Consider the following 15,512-nt stretch of genomic DNA (forward strand, 5'->3'; position numbering starts at 1 on the left):
ATCCTAAAAATAATTTCCTATAAAAATGACTGATTTTTCACCAAATACGGTAACCTCTGTTCAATGCTGAAAGCAAACCATGTGCAGTTGTCTCTTCTAAGCAGCTAAGGCATAAAATATCTATGAACATGAAAAATCTTTGAAGCAAAGTGGCTTGGAAAAGCAAATTAATTTATTAGGCAGTGATGCCTGAACTAGCAAAAGCTGGGATATGCTATTAGTTTCTACCGAAAATACTGTCAGAAAGTTTCAGCCTAGTATGTAAGAAAACTGGCATTACGTTTATGCAACCTCAGAAATATTGCAGCATAGCTAATACTTAGATTGAACACAAACTTTGTACCTGTGGAACAACTGAAATTGCATTAAAATCCCCTAGGACAAGCAAGCATTACTAGTAGCCACTAGAAATGCCAAGGAAAGAAACACAGGCAACAAAGGTGAGCTAGCATGGAAAGAGGCAAGCAGTAGTCAAGACACAGAAAAAGGGCATGAAATGATCAGAGCCAACAGAGAAAACACACACATAGAAGGAATAAGAATATTTTATTAGAAAATTTACCAGCATCTCGTCAGTCCCAGACAAGTTGTCCACTCCAGTTCTCTGCTGATATGTTACTGGAGTGATAAAGGCCAGAGTACTAAACTCATTAAACTAGAAAAAACAAACAGGGCTCAACCCTTATTTAACAGTTGGACATCTGCCACTAGTGGGATACAGTTTCACTCTAACAAACCTCTGAAATGAGCCTTGGACAAAACAGAGAACAAATACAAAATTAATTCTAAGCATGTGAAAACTCACATTAAAACATATTTAACAGCTATAGCAGAGTAACTTAGAGTTGATTTTTCATACATTTTATTTCTACTAAGTAAAAATATGTGAAGCTGGCAAGGAGCTGAGGGCTAAGGTGAGTGTATTGGGATGAACTTTATGGCTGTAATAGGTCACTTAAGTAGGAACTTTTTTCTCTTTTTGGTTTGAAAAAATTATTCCACTTTTTTTTGTTTAAGCGGTTTTGAACTTTTAATGTATGTCAGATTCACTGAACTTTCAGAAAAGTTTGGGGTTTTTTAAATTAAATAAAATACATATCTTTATATTTAAGACTACAAAGTTAGCATACAAACATGTCAAATTTAAACACAGAACATATGAAAATAAGATTAAAATACTGTAAGATTATTTACCTTACAGTAACTGTGGCTCTCCAAATTGTGTTGTCTATATATTGTATACTGTTGTTGTGCATGTCCCAGGCACTCAAGTTTGAATTCTTCAGGCCAGTAGCATCCATTGGGAGCTGCACCTATACTCTGAGGGTCATCATGCCTCCGATCCATGGACATAAGGGCAAGGCGACTGCAATCATCCCTCAGTCCCTTCACTGTTGCAGAATCTAGGTGTTATCAGACTCCACAGCAGCAGGGAAGGAGGGTTGGGCATGGAATATATATATATATATGGCAACGCATCTTGAAGAACCACAGTTATTGTAAGGTGAGTAACAGTTTTTTCTTCTTTGAGGGTTTGTCCATATATATTCCACTTTTGTTGACTCACAAGCAGCAATCTAGGTCACAGGACATAGGTACTAGGAATCTATTTGAACAATGACTATAAGATGGCTCTGCCAAAATGAGCATCAGATCTTGATGTTTCTATTAATAAATAGAAATAATGCTGTTCACATGTGCGTATAATTCCAAGTTGCTGTCCTACATATTTCCACTATTGGAACACTTTTCAAAGAAGCTGCAGAAGCTACTTAACCCTGGCTGGGTGAGTGGGTTGTAGTCCTCAAAAGTAGATCTCAGTTATCTATTTGATAGCATAATTTAATACACGCAGAAATCCAGTTTAATAGCTTGTTGATATAGTCTGACCTTTCACATTCACCCATACCTACATAAACAACAAACAACATAGGGTTGTGGTTCTCAAACTTATTTGACGGAGCCCCACTTCTTTGTGTCTGTAGTCATTTACGCCTCTCCCCCCGCACCCAAGCACATATACTGCCACCCAGCTCTGAAGGCAGAATGGAGAGCAGAGGCTGCTGGTTGGGCGCCCAGCACTGAAGGCACCACCACGCTAGCAGCAGTGCAGAAGTAAGGGTGGCATTGTGAAAAGCCATATTTGTAAATATCCCTTTTCACAGCAGATGCAGTGCCCTATTGCCACCCAGGGGCTGACAGCTGGAGCCCTGCCATCTCCCAATGAGGGAATAGGGGGTGGTGAAGGAGAGCCTGAGCCCAGGCAGCGGCGCCCCGGTTATCCTCTTTATCCCTGCCTCCCAGGTGTGCACAGCCCTTCTGCATGAATCCCAGACATCCAGGGTTGACAGCCAGAGATTTTTTATTTTATTGTATTTATTTATTTATTTTTAAAAGAAGCACACAGCTCAGACCTCCCTTGACACTTCCCGCACCTCTCTTGGGAGATCTCCCCACAGTTTGAGAAATGCTGACCTAGGGGATGTCCTAAATGGCTCCATCTAGACAGAAGGCTAACACTCTAAGTGTGAACTTTAGTTTTGCCTTTGTTGGAATGTGGTTTGGGAAAAATACAGGCAGGTCTATTACTAGGTTGAGATGAAAATCAGAGATTAGCTTTGGCAAAAACTTTCAGGAAGGCAACAAGGTTATCCTGTCCCTAAGAAATACCATGTATGGTGGTCCCATCACTCTGCTGCCCTTCTGGTCAATGTTATAACCACTATAAAGGCTACTTTGATGGACAACTGGAAGAGGAAACATGTAGCAAGGGGCTCAAAGGATAGATTCATCAGCACTAGGTCAAAATCCCATGGAAGGAGAGGCTTACTGGCTGGAGGAGGCACCTGCATATGGCCCTTCAGGAATCTATCTACTGTGGGACGTGAGAATGTTCAATGGCTCTGAATAGGAACATGTCAAGCTGAAATGGCTGCTAGGTGAACCTTAAGGCAATTTACAGACAGTCTTGAATTCTTTTAAGGACAGGAGATATTACATCAGGTATGTGAGTTTGAGAAATAATGGATTTTGGTGGGACTGACTGAGTAAGCCAACCTTGAAGAGTCCCTTTCTACTATGGATAAGGATATTCTGTACCTCTGAAAAGTAGCTTCTCTCGCTACTGATATTAGCCAGCTAGGCATCATGCTGTGAGGTATATAGAAAATCTGAAGGGAGCATCTGTCCCTTCCTCTGTGATATTACATCTGGCTGAAGAGGTAATTGGACTGGAGAACAAAGTGAGAGATTCATAAGGTCTGAGAAATAGAAGCGCCTAGGCTAGCCTGGTGCCAGCATAATCATCTTGGCTGGGGCCTGGTCTACACTTACCTTCAAATTCAGTGGCAGTCAATGGGAGTTATGCAAGCTATGCAGAGGGTGGTTTTAACACGTCAACTTCAGGATCGATTGAGCAGGTCTTCACTGACTGCTCAATCGATTTAGATAGATCGATCTGCCGATAAATTTGCCACCTTCAATGAAGATGTACCCTGAGTCCCCAGAGGACTCTTGGGATTAGTGGAATCAGAGGATACGTATACGTTAGACCCAGAGTTCAGGGGATCAAGAACACATCTGACAGAGATCCCTGGTCCTGGTCTCCTCTGGAGCAGAATTTGTAACATTTTTTGTTCTCCTTTGTCACAAACAGGTCTGTAGTGGCTCAACTCCACCTTGTGAATATAACTGTCTCCCTCACTGACCATTAGTGCCCACCTGAAAATTATATGCTGAGGTAGTCCACCTGAACACTCTGCAAACATAAGTGAAGTGCTATTGGGATAATCTAATGCCATATTCACCAATTACAAATGCGTACAGCCTCTTGACACAGAGAGGCAGATCTTGCTCTTTGCTGCCTGCTGATATAAAACATCACTGTGTCATGATCCAAATGACTAAGCCCCTCAGAATCATTAAGAAAAAAAATCACCCTTAGTTCTAAAACGTAAACTAGACTTCTTGAGAGTCCAAAGACCTTAAATCTGAAGATTGTCTAGGTGAACTCCTCACCCCTAGCCCGGAGACATCTATCATTAGCATCTTGGATGGCAATGGTGGATCATACTTGCATACTTTCAGAAGGTCCTTCACCACTTTAATGATGACAGGACTTTTGGGGGAACCTGCATCTTCAACTCTCAAAACACCCTTGCACTCATCAGAGGGGAAATCTGATATGGTGTGTTACATACATACAAGAGGCCATGGATCCCAGATATCTAATACAAGTTCTCACCGATGTCCAATGAGATTGAAGGCAATTGTCTAGATCTTCTATGGCTTGGAATCTTTTCCTGGGGCAGATAGGCCCTTATTGTAGGGGACTCCAGAACTGCCCCAATAAGTTCTATCCTCTGGGTTGGAAGTAACACTGATTTTTTTATGTTGGCCCTGAGACCTAGCAAGGGGAAAAGTTGTATATAATATGTTGCACGTAGCCACTTACCCTGTTATAGAGACTTTCCCCAAATGAGCCAGTCATCTAGGTATGAGTAAACCTGGACTCTTAATTACCTCAAGTAGGCTGCCACTTCTGCAACACATTTGGTGAATACTCTGTCAATATATTAAATGGCATGACTCTATATGGATCGCGTGATCTGCTCACCTGACACCTTAGATGAATGGATTACTATATGAAAGTAAGCATCCTGAAGATAGAAAGCTGCATACCAGTTCTATGGATCTAGAGAGGGAATTATAGAGGCCACTGTAACCATCCTGAACTTGAATGTTAAAATGGAAGTGTTCAGCTGTCTCAATTCCAGAATAGCCCCCTTTTTTCCCTGGATATTAGAAAGAAACTGGAATAAAATTCATTTCCCCTTATGCTCCTGAGGTACTGGAATTGGATAGAGTATCCCACCTCTATGCTTCTAGCCCTCAACTATCTATAGTAATGGTATTCCAAGTCCCACAAAAATAAAAATAAAGGTTCCAAAACAGAGGCAAAATAAAGGGATGTTCAACAAAGGTTGTATACCAGTCCTGACTAACGACAGGGTAGTAAGATTACAGGGTAGTAAGATGATGCAGCTGAAGCCTCCTTTGAAACGTGATACTTCTTGTGAGGCTCAGATGGCCTGTACTTTACAAAGTAGGGATGCCTAGGGTATAGCTGAAGCTGAAGCCTGATTTGCTTCCTTTTTGAAGTGTGTGTGTAAACTTCCATAAAAGGTCACCCTAGAGTTTTTCAGAGAATGTAAGGACTCACTTCTTGAGTTAAAAAAGATCTCATCCCTCAAATGGAAGATTCTCTATTATTGATTGCAGCTCCATAGGGATGCCAGATTGGAGCCAAGAGGATCTTCTTAAGGTCTCTAAGATGGCCATAGATCTGGCTGTTGTGTCTGAAACATTGAGAGCTGCATACAACTAGCTGTCTCTCCAAGATAATGGACTTGAATACCTTTTTAATATCATGATGAATTTTGTTGGAAAATTTGGAGATAGTGTCCCAATTTTAATAGTCATATTTCACCAAAAAGTCCTGATAATTGGCCACCCTCATCTGCAAACTGACTGGTGAGTAATTTTTGCAGCTGAATAAATCTAGTTTATTGGGATCCTTGTCTCAGAGTTTGATTTTAGTGGCCCTTGATGTTTGGTTGTCTCATTGACCATTGCTACAACCAAAGATCCAGGTACCAGGAGGGTATAAAATTGCTCATAGTGTTTTGAGAATACCAGTAAATGGTGATGTGTCCATTTTGATGTCAGCACTAAGAAAGCAGGCATCTGCCAATGTAGCGTGTCTGACTCTAAAAGGCCCTCATTTATGTGCATTGCAAAGCAACTCAGCAGAGATATTCAGAATGTTCAGGTGTTTTTGTGACTACTTCTACATAACTTCCACCATCCTGTACAGTAACTCCTAAAAGGTCTTATAGTTATTGGACTGCATGCAGGACACTGAAGTTACCACAGCCTTATTAGGAGATGATGACATATGAGTTGGCATGGCATGGTCATCAGTAGGTGGAACTGATGCCCCATACTCTCTGATGGCTCAGTGGAGAGGAAGACCTAGCTCTAGTTGTGTTGCACAAACTAGCTTTTTGATAGGCTGTAATCCCCACAGTGCCAAGTATGAGCAGGGTGCTGGCAATGATATAGCATCCATTGGGGAGGGTACCAAGAGGCACTGTTTCCCCAAAATCTCTTGGGCCTTGGATAATAGCAGTATGCCTAGAATCCCTTTCTGATATGTAGACAAAAGGACCTACACCCCAGTGAGTGAGAAGGTGGCACCTCCCTGCTATTGTCAGAACCAGAGGTGGAGAAAGAATAATCCTCTTCTAGTGGAGAAACTGTTGTAGCTCAGGTGCTAGACAATCACTCAGCATGCTGTCTACTCAATACTGTAGGTGTGTGGAAAGGCAATAGTGGATAGTACAAGAACAAGAGGAATTTTGACCACTGACAAATGCAGCAATTCCAGGAACACAGAAACTGTGAAGTCTGGCATAGCCATAAAACCTCTTGGTATCGACATCTTCAGTACCATATGAATGGAAGTGGTCAGTACCAGAATGATCAGTATCAGGGGCCTCTGTGCTGAGGGATCAGCACCAGAGGTATATTGTACTCCAATGGCATCGCATTGTGTCAAGTGTCAGAACTTAAGGCCTGAAGGGACCACCAGATCATCTAAAGTCTGATCTTCCGTATATCACAGGCCATCAACCTCCCACCCCCCCTCCACTTCACCTCCAGCATCTGGGTTTCAGGGGGACCCTTCCTGTGCCTTGAACTACCAGGGCTCCTCCTTTTTAGTGCTAGGACCTGATGAGGTGGACCTAGATCCATACCCGTTAGAGGAGCAATGCTTCTTTCTCCCCTTGTCCTCAGATGTATTACTGGATACTAAGGAAAATCCCTCAGGGTATGTCTACACAGCAAAGAAAAACCTGTGGCTGACCTGTCCCAGTCGATTTGGGCTGTGGGCAGAGTTGCCAATCTTACATTTTAGTTTTTACTGACATGAAGATCTGAAGTTGATTTTTTTTACTGACACAGTAAACTTTTTATTGACATCACTAAAAATACCATAAACAATACAGCAATGTCACAAAAATGTGTATTCACTCATGATATTCTGTACACAGGAATTTGGAATTACGCAATTGTTTGAGCTGCAGTTAATTGACCAATCAGCTTCTTTGGGCGTGTGCAATAATAGAAAACAGGAAATAGATAAAGTCATGATCAATGTAGTTTTATGATACAAGAAGTGATTTTGAACAACTATAATCAGTGTCAAAATACAATACAGTTTTATTTCTACATAATTTAACGGACATTTTCATTTATTTACGGACTTACTGACCATGTTAAAATTGTACCTTTTTTTTTTTTTTTTTTTAAACACTGATTGTCTGTAAATTTACAGACAGTTGGCAACCCTGACTGCAGGGCATTTTCATTTCTGTGTAGACTTCAGGGCGCAGGCTGAAGCCAGAGCTCTGGGTCCTTCGCACCCCGCAGGGTCTCAGAGTTCAGGTTCTCGTCCAAGCCTGGAAATTCACACAGCAATGAAACTGTCCCACAGACTGAGCTCCGTGAACCTGCATTGGCGGACATGGGCTAGCTGCAGGGTTTTTTTTGTTTGTTTGTTTGTTTTTTTGCTGCATCGACCTACCCTCAGAGACAGGCACCTGTGAACCAAAGAACTGAATGGAAGACTCTCTGAAGAGATATGCTCAGGGATTTCAGTTTCATGCACTTCAGTAGATGAAAAGGGGTTCATGCTCATGTTACTCAAAAACAGCTTCAGGTAAACTTCTCTTGCCTTTTGTGTTGTTTTCAAGAACAACTTGCAAATGGCACATCTTGCTTGGATGTGCCTTTAATTGCTGAGGCAGAATTAGTGCCTTGAATGGTCTCATTAAGGGGCATTACTGCCACACAAGAAGGATCCATCTTAAATCCTAGAGACTTCTGTTCTATCATAAGGGCTTGACGCAGTACCAGGTGAAGTCCTTCAGAGAAAAAAGTTTTATTCTGCCCTTTTTTATTAAAACAAAAGGAAAAGCAACAAACTAATGCTAACACTAACTCACAGACACTGCTCGCCAAAAGAATCCTAACTCAAGCGCCTGGGGTGCATGTGCACCAACATACGGACAAGCACTTGAAGTAGCAGTACGTTTTAATTGCACTTTTGTCTTCTGTATTTAAATCAGTTGTTGATTCCTGGTTCCATTAAGCATTCGTCTAATTCAGAGCATGTTGTTGCCCAAAATAAGTACAAGTGATGGCTGAATGATATTAGAGTGTGGAGACATTTTTCATTTTATTTTAAAGATGTCACCAAGTTTATAATTTTAAAAGTTAATGCACAAGGACCACCAATTAAAAAGTTACCTTTCTTTCTCCAGTTCTTCTAAATAACTAGTGCTCTCTCTGCTTCCATTCATAAACCCTCTTCTTGGAAATGATCCCATGGGAACAGGGCTGCACTCTCCTGAACGGCTTGACACAGACCCTTCCCTGCTTCCATATGAACGCAAGGACATCTTTGGCCTTAGCTTCACTCCAGGAAAGTTACTGCTATCCAAGTTCAATTCTGAATAATAAATAAAGAACAAAACTTTGTAGAGTGGAAGCTTGATATTAGCAAACCTAAAAGATTGTTTGCACCTTCATTTTATATTTTATGTGGGTCATGTACATAATTTTCTTGTCTTAAAGTTGTTTGTTTCCACCAGGTTCTTCTACAAATCCCAACAAAAAATACCGTGTAAACCAATCAACCTTGAGAGTATCATGTCGGAGGATTATTTTATTAATCTAAACAAAAAGGTAATAAAACAGTATTTGTCCAATAAAATTCAAGAGTAGTTTTATGGAAGTTCAATAACATGTAGATTATGTATCAATAGTATTTTGCATAGAGACAGGATAAAATTTTCAAAAGCATCTAAATGTTTTAGGAGCTTTAATCCCATTTTCAAAAGTGACAGACACTTAGGATTCTTAAGCATCATTGAAAGTCAATGGAACTTGGGGTCATTTGAAAATATTACATGTTGGTAACTATGATTGGCAAGCAAGTAAATGTACTTTAAAAACAAATCTTTCCAAGTTTACCTTTAAGTCGTTCCAACAAATCAATCTGTCCAGAAGAAGCCATTGCCTCATCTTCAATGCTTCCTTGTAGCTGTTTCAGCACCTCCTGTAAACAAGAGTGCAGTGCAACTAAAAAATTCGTACCATAACAACAAATGAAATACAAAACAAATGTATTTCTTCCTCCCCAAATATCAGATTTCATTATAATGATAACTAATGTAATATTGGCACAATCCCACTGCAACAATTCATCTGAACAGTAATCAACAATCATTACAACAATTTGATTTGATTACAACATTCTTCCAAACATGATTGCATTCAGGAGTTAATTCCCTTAAAACAACACATCACCTTTTATAGCACAATTCATCTGAATATTTCAAGTTAGATGTTATCTCTATGTTACAGATGGTGAAATCAAGGTGCAGAGAAATGAAGGTCAAAATTTTCAAACTTGTGTGCCTAAAGTTAGTCTCGTAAATATATAATTTAGGCACTCAAATAAAAGTAGCTTAATTTTCAGAGGTACTGAGCATCTTTAAATCGCAATGACTTCAATAGAAGTGAACTGCTCAGTTGCCAGTTTTTTTTATAGAGACTCATCACCATAGTAACTAAGTATTAAGGGTCATAGCATATTATTACTGCTACTACCTGGCCTATGAGAAAAAGATTTAAAACTCCTACATATATAGCCTAGGATTTGAAGCAAACATCTCTCTCCACACTATAAAAGCAATGTTTGATCAAATTATGCAACTGAGCAAGAGAAAAAACCATGATGCAGAAAAGATTCACAATAAAAACACTGATTACTGAATTAAAATGGGCCTCTAAGCCTCCAGGCTCCTAATGCTCAATGGCCTAAATTCAGGTAGACAATCAGATGCGAGTTAAGTCCAAAAGCTTTCACTATTATAATGGAGGCTCCATCAATAACAAAAATAAACTGAAAATCATGGCCACAAGACAACCGCCCCCCGGGAATAAAAAATTATTTGTCTTATCTCACCATTTTAGAAACTGCTTTTAGAAGAAGCAGTAAGTAGACACAAAGAGACCATGTCCAAATAATTAAAAAAGTACCCCATAGCTATTACATATAGATAACTGCTCTTACATCAAGAAATGTGCATCTTTTTGTTTACTGTTAGAAACCTAAAGAATTCTAGACAACAAAATATCTTCTCTCTGTTGTTCTTTGTATTTTAAGAAAATGTCTGCTGAGCCATTCTTCCTCAATGCTAACAATTCCTGGAATACATACAACAGAGATACAAGATACATTGTGCTCCACTAAAGAGGGGCGGGGGAGAGAGAAAAAATGAAGTTTTTTAAAAGCCAAAGATGTAATGTTCTTTATTATGATGGGGGGCAATCTTGAAGTCCTACTCAGGCTCAAATTACTGTCCCCAATTCAAAGTATAAGGGTTTTGTGGAGAGGGGATATAATTTTCCCTGCACCAACTTGGGGCCAGAGCATGGAGCAGGTACACAGCCACTCCACAGTCTCTGGGCAGCATTAGTAGTTATGGCCCACTGTTAAATTATAGTATTTGAGTCAGTGGAACTGTATAGTTCAGACCTCACCCCCATGATTCCCATGCTGCTGAAGGCTGTGGGGCTAGGGGGAGAGGGGAATCTTTGAAATGCATTATATGAGATTTTTGAAACTTCTGGAGAACAAGAATTTACAAAAATGAACACTAAAAATGGGTGGCTTTGATGTTGTCAAAGGCATTACTCATTCATATAGTCTCTTTTTCTCTAGCCTAGTCAAATTACTTGTTAAACTAACTTTTAGCCCTTTAAAAAAATAGATTAAATGGTCAGGTAGCAATTTTCTATCCCGCCAAATTTAAGTGTTGTCACAGATAGTATAAAATATTTATTTCTTACCATAGTGATGCAAATTAATTCCCCCATACCCCCAATTCCAGGACCCAATCCTGCAAGCTTTTGTTTTGGACCCAATCCTGACTTCTGCAGAACTAGTAAAGGGGTTTGAAATTATAACTTTACTCAGAACAACTGAAGTACAGTTTTGATGGTGTCATTTTGTTAAATACATATCGTATGGCCTTGTCTACTTACAAATTTGCACCATTTTAACTAGAAAAGTGGGTTTTTAAAAACTAGTAGTTAAAACTGTGCAAGTTTGAGTGCACACATTCCTACTTTGGTCTAAGAGTGACATATTGATTTAGTTTAAATCACTTTTTTACTGATTTAAGCAAATCAAAATAAGAGTATCTAACCTACAAAGGATTTTGCACCAGTTTAACTAAACTGGTTTTTAAACAGTAAAAGTGAAATCATTGTAAATTTTGCATGTAGATGGCCTAATTTAACACCATTTTCCTTATTTTGCATCTCCAGTAGGGTGGGATCCTAAGCATAGAGGCTCCAGCAGATCTGAGTCCATCTGAATGAAGCAGAGTTGTTCTGATGCTTCTTAGGTAATGGCTACACTACAAGTGCTACAGCAGCTGTTGAAGCACCATAGTGTAGATGCTTCCTACAGCAACAGAATGGGTTTCTCCCATGACTGCAGGTAATCTGACTCCCTCAGCACTGACTGGAATCCTATTGATTTTTGGGAGGGAAAAATCAGAAAACCAAAAGGGGAGACATGGGGAACAAACAGAATCCTTGTCATTTGATTAGCACAGTCACAGCTTCAGCACCTGTGGAATTGTCTATAGATCACACAACTGGTTGATGGCACCAGTTAATATCCTCCTGCATAATTATTCCCCCGCTCATCCTCCCAACACAGTTTAATATGTTGGCACCCTGAATGATTTATCTCCTAGACAGAAAGCAAAATAATGATGAGGGAGGGGATTAGGGGCCTTGGAGGAAAGGGGACATGCACACAGGCCCTTGCCCCCTCATCTCACTAAAAACACATAAGAACATAAGCATGTCCACACCGGCTCAGACCAGTGGTCCATCTAGCCCAGTACCCTGCCTTCAGACAATGGCCGGTGCCAGATACTTTAGGGGAAATGAACAGAACATGGCTATTTATCAAGTGATCCATCTCCTGTCATCCAGTCCCATCTTCTGGTACTCTGTTGGTCTGGGTTTATGATGACATAAATGTCACTGCTTTTTACATTTTTTGTTTCTTTACATTTAATTGGCTTCTGTTTATTGCATACTTCCATTGATCTGAAACTTTAAATTTATTCAGAGTATAGCAAAGTAAACCAATACTTCTATTGAAATAAAATTTCTCAGTTAGATGTAAACAGCTGCCACAGTCCCCTATTTCGGTATCAAGTTGGGTTAATTGACAAAAAACAAGACGCATTGAACTTGCTGGGCCATTTAAATTTAAGCCCTTCTTTTTAAGTGGGTCAATCATTAAATTCAAGGGATCTTTCCTTTGAGATGCAAGGGAGGTGCAGACACTTGTCAACCCCAGGAGAAAATCCAGTTATGGAATGGCTTTAAGAGAGACAGTCAGCTGTCTGGGTCGGTGATTCTAACTGACAGCTCTGGGCACCTAGTCAAAAAGAATTTAGAGGCTTATTTTGCATATTTAGTGACATGGTCTTCATATCTGATGTTCCCAATATTATCTATAAATGTACTTGTCCTTGACACAAGTGACATTCATTTTCACACCACATCACACTTCTGTGTTTACCATATTTGTAATCCGAAGCAAGGATTAATTTACCTACTGATTTTAGGTTTTTGGAAAGAGACAAACTGTTGGATAATTTTTTGTTGAATTTATTACAAACTATTTTGCTTATATCACCTTCAGGGTACAAAATAGGTTTAAATGTTTATGTGCAAAAGCAACTTTTTTGATATCAAATTAAGATATTATAAACAGGTATTTCTCTCAAATTGTATAACACAAGAATATGACAACAAGTACATAGTCTACATAATTTAGAATGACAAGATTTAGAACTGCAATCTAACCAAAAAAAGCACACAAAATGTTTACATTGAGCACTCTAGTCAGCCAAAATTTACCACGTTTATTTGTTTATGTTTTTTAAACCAAAAATGTTGAAAGTTTCCCAACTTTCAGTAACTGCACACAAAGGTGGATGTAATATTTGATATTCATCACCAGTTTTGTGCATCTCTCCTGTTAATACAGGTTTTTTTTAAATAGAAACAGGGCTGTAAAATGTAAATATAAAAACAAATTCAAGTAGGTCCATCAGTCAAGTGTACTGAGCAACATTAAAAGACATTGAAATAATGAAAAAAAAAGTGAACAATCTGCTATGCATTTGTGGAGGTGTGACCTAGGGACTTCTTGGTGGCAACTGGCAAAGGGCACAAGAGGGCATAAAGGTTGCAGGGTCTGGTTTCGACATACTAGTTTGCCAAAGAGTGTAATGTAAGATCTCTACTGAAAGCCTATGTCACACTGGTACTCAATCGTTGGGAAATGTATGGATGGATAATATGCAGAGGTTTTTATATTTTATGTATCTGTGAATTCTGAGTGTCCAGTGGAACGGGGGACACTCCGAGTGCTCAGATGTTGAAGTGCCCCTATCATTAACTTGTAAAGAGAGAGTAGGGCCTGCAGAAGCCTGGAAGGCAGTGTTTGTGTTGCCAAAGGCTGGCAGAGTTGGGGAACTGATCCCATTCCATAGCAGGCATAGACAAAGCTTCGTCACACTCAAGACAAATGGTAACGAGGTGCCTCACAACCCTGGGTCCCCCTGGGAAGCATCATTGGAGGTTCCTCCAATATTACTCTAACTTTAATGGATATCTTACCTGACCTCCATAAAAATCTTAACTTAACACCCAGTTAGTAGTACTAATTATAGTAACAGTCAATAGCATATTGTTGCCTGTTGAAACACTACCATAGCTCAACTTTTCACCTTAGGAAAATAACTTCATTTCAGATAACAAATGCTATTAACTTATCAGGTTCTTTGAATGGTGATGTTTTCAGTAAGAAAACTAGTAGTTATATACATTAAAGGTCTAGAAACTATGACCTATGTGGGAAGATTGAAAAATCTGGGCTTGTTTAGTCTGGAGAAGAGAAGACTCGGGGAGAGGGGTACATGATGACATTTTTCAAGTACGTAAAAGGTTGTTACAAGGAGGAGGGAGAAAAAGTGTTCTCGTTAACCTCGGAGGATAGGACAAGAGTCAACGGGCTTAAATTGCAGCAAGGGTGGTTTAGATTGGACATTAGGAAAAAAATTCCTAACTGTCAGGGTAGTTAAGCATTGGAATAAATTGCCTAGGGACATTGTGGGATCTCCGTCATTGGGGATTTTTAGAACAGTTTGCATAGACACTTCTCAGGGATGGTCCGGATCAGCAGTTCTCAAACTGGGGGGTGCGAGATGGAGCATGGGGGAGGGTGCCACAGGAGGAGTTTGGAGGGGGAATGCCCCTCCCACTTATGATGATGGAACCGTTTCCCCCCTCGCTGGGTGAGAAGCACCAGGCTGAGAGCAGGGCCAGGTGGCGGTGGGGACCCCGGCGCCTTACACGGGCAGTCCCAGGCCAGTGTTGGGGATGGGGGACCTTTAGGAGGGGAGCAGAGGCCGGGGAAGGCTGCTGCGGGTGGCAGGCCTGGCACTGCTGGCGGAGTGGGTGACAGAGCTAGTTCAGCTCCATGCTGTGCACTTTGTGCAGCTGCCTCCATGTCAGTGTTCCCAACAGCCGCTGGCCATCTCCTGCAGCAGCAGCCCACCACCACTGCCAGGCACGTGTCCCTGTGCTGCTGCCGCTGCTCCCCATTCCCCGCACTGCTACCGCTCTGCAGGCTCCTGTACATTGTTTTCTTATTTTGTTGTTATTCTTCTTGCTTATTGTTTTCAATTTTGTGCGAGATGTCAGCCATTATTGATTTTGTGTATATATATATATATATATATATATATATATATATATATATATATATATATATATATATATATATATATATATATATATATATATATATATATATAGGCCCCCCCTTTTTTTTCCCCCTTGAAAGTGAGGGTCGGCTTGGGGAAGGAGGGTGCATTTGTTACACAAAAGTCCACGTGGGGGCTTCATTCAAAAAATTTGAGAGCTGTTGGTCTAAATAATGCTTGATCCTGCCTTGAGTGCAGGGGACTGGACTAGATTTCTTGAGGTCCCTTTTAGGCCTACGATGCTGTGAGTCTTTCTGATGTCACTGTGCTCCAGAGCTGTCATTTTCTGTAACTACGTATTGAATTCTATTCAGTTTTTAGTACAAGTCCATTGTCAGATCACTTTAAATATCCTATTTTGTGCTTAGCGAGAATAGCATATCCAAAGTCATGTCAGTGACTGTAAACATCACCAGCTCAATCTTGCCTAATGCTCTTCTCATAAAAATAAGTGTTTTTATTTGATTGTCCAATCAATTGGTTTTTTGCATGCAACCTTTAGAATTGTCTGCAAAT

The 15,512-nt window shown here is 40.1% G+C and overlaps 1 protein-coding gene across 2 annotated transcripts in view; it reads right to left on the bottom strand.

The window, feature by feature from the left end:
* APC (APC regulator of WNT signaling pathway) overlaps positions 1-15,512 on the bottom strand; it is a 148,942-nt gene that overhangs the window by 69,731 nt on the left and 63,699 nt on the right. For both annotated transcript variants that reach the window (XM_067569197.1, XM_067569198.1), the window contains exons 3-4: positions 9,100-9,184; positions 8,374-8,575 (exon numbers count right to left, since the gene is read on the bottom strand). In XM_067569197.1, the coding sequence (XP_067425298.1) occupies positions 8,374-8,575; positions 9,100-9,184 (287 nt within the window). The remainder of the gene's footprint in view (positions 1-8,373; positions 8,576-9,099; positions 9,185-15,512) is intronic.

This window comes from Emydura macquarii, unplaced genomic scaffold (assembly GCF_026122565.2).
Source record: "Emydura macquarii macquarii isolate MOO-44397 ecotype Brisbane River unplaced genomic scaffold, CSIRO-AGI_Emac_v2 contig_2897, whole genome shotgun sequence".
In the NCBI taxonomy this organism is placed as follows: Eukaryota; Metazoa; Chordata; order Testudines; family Chelidae; genus Emydura; species Emydura macquarii.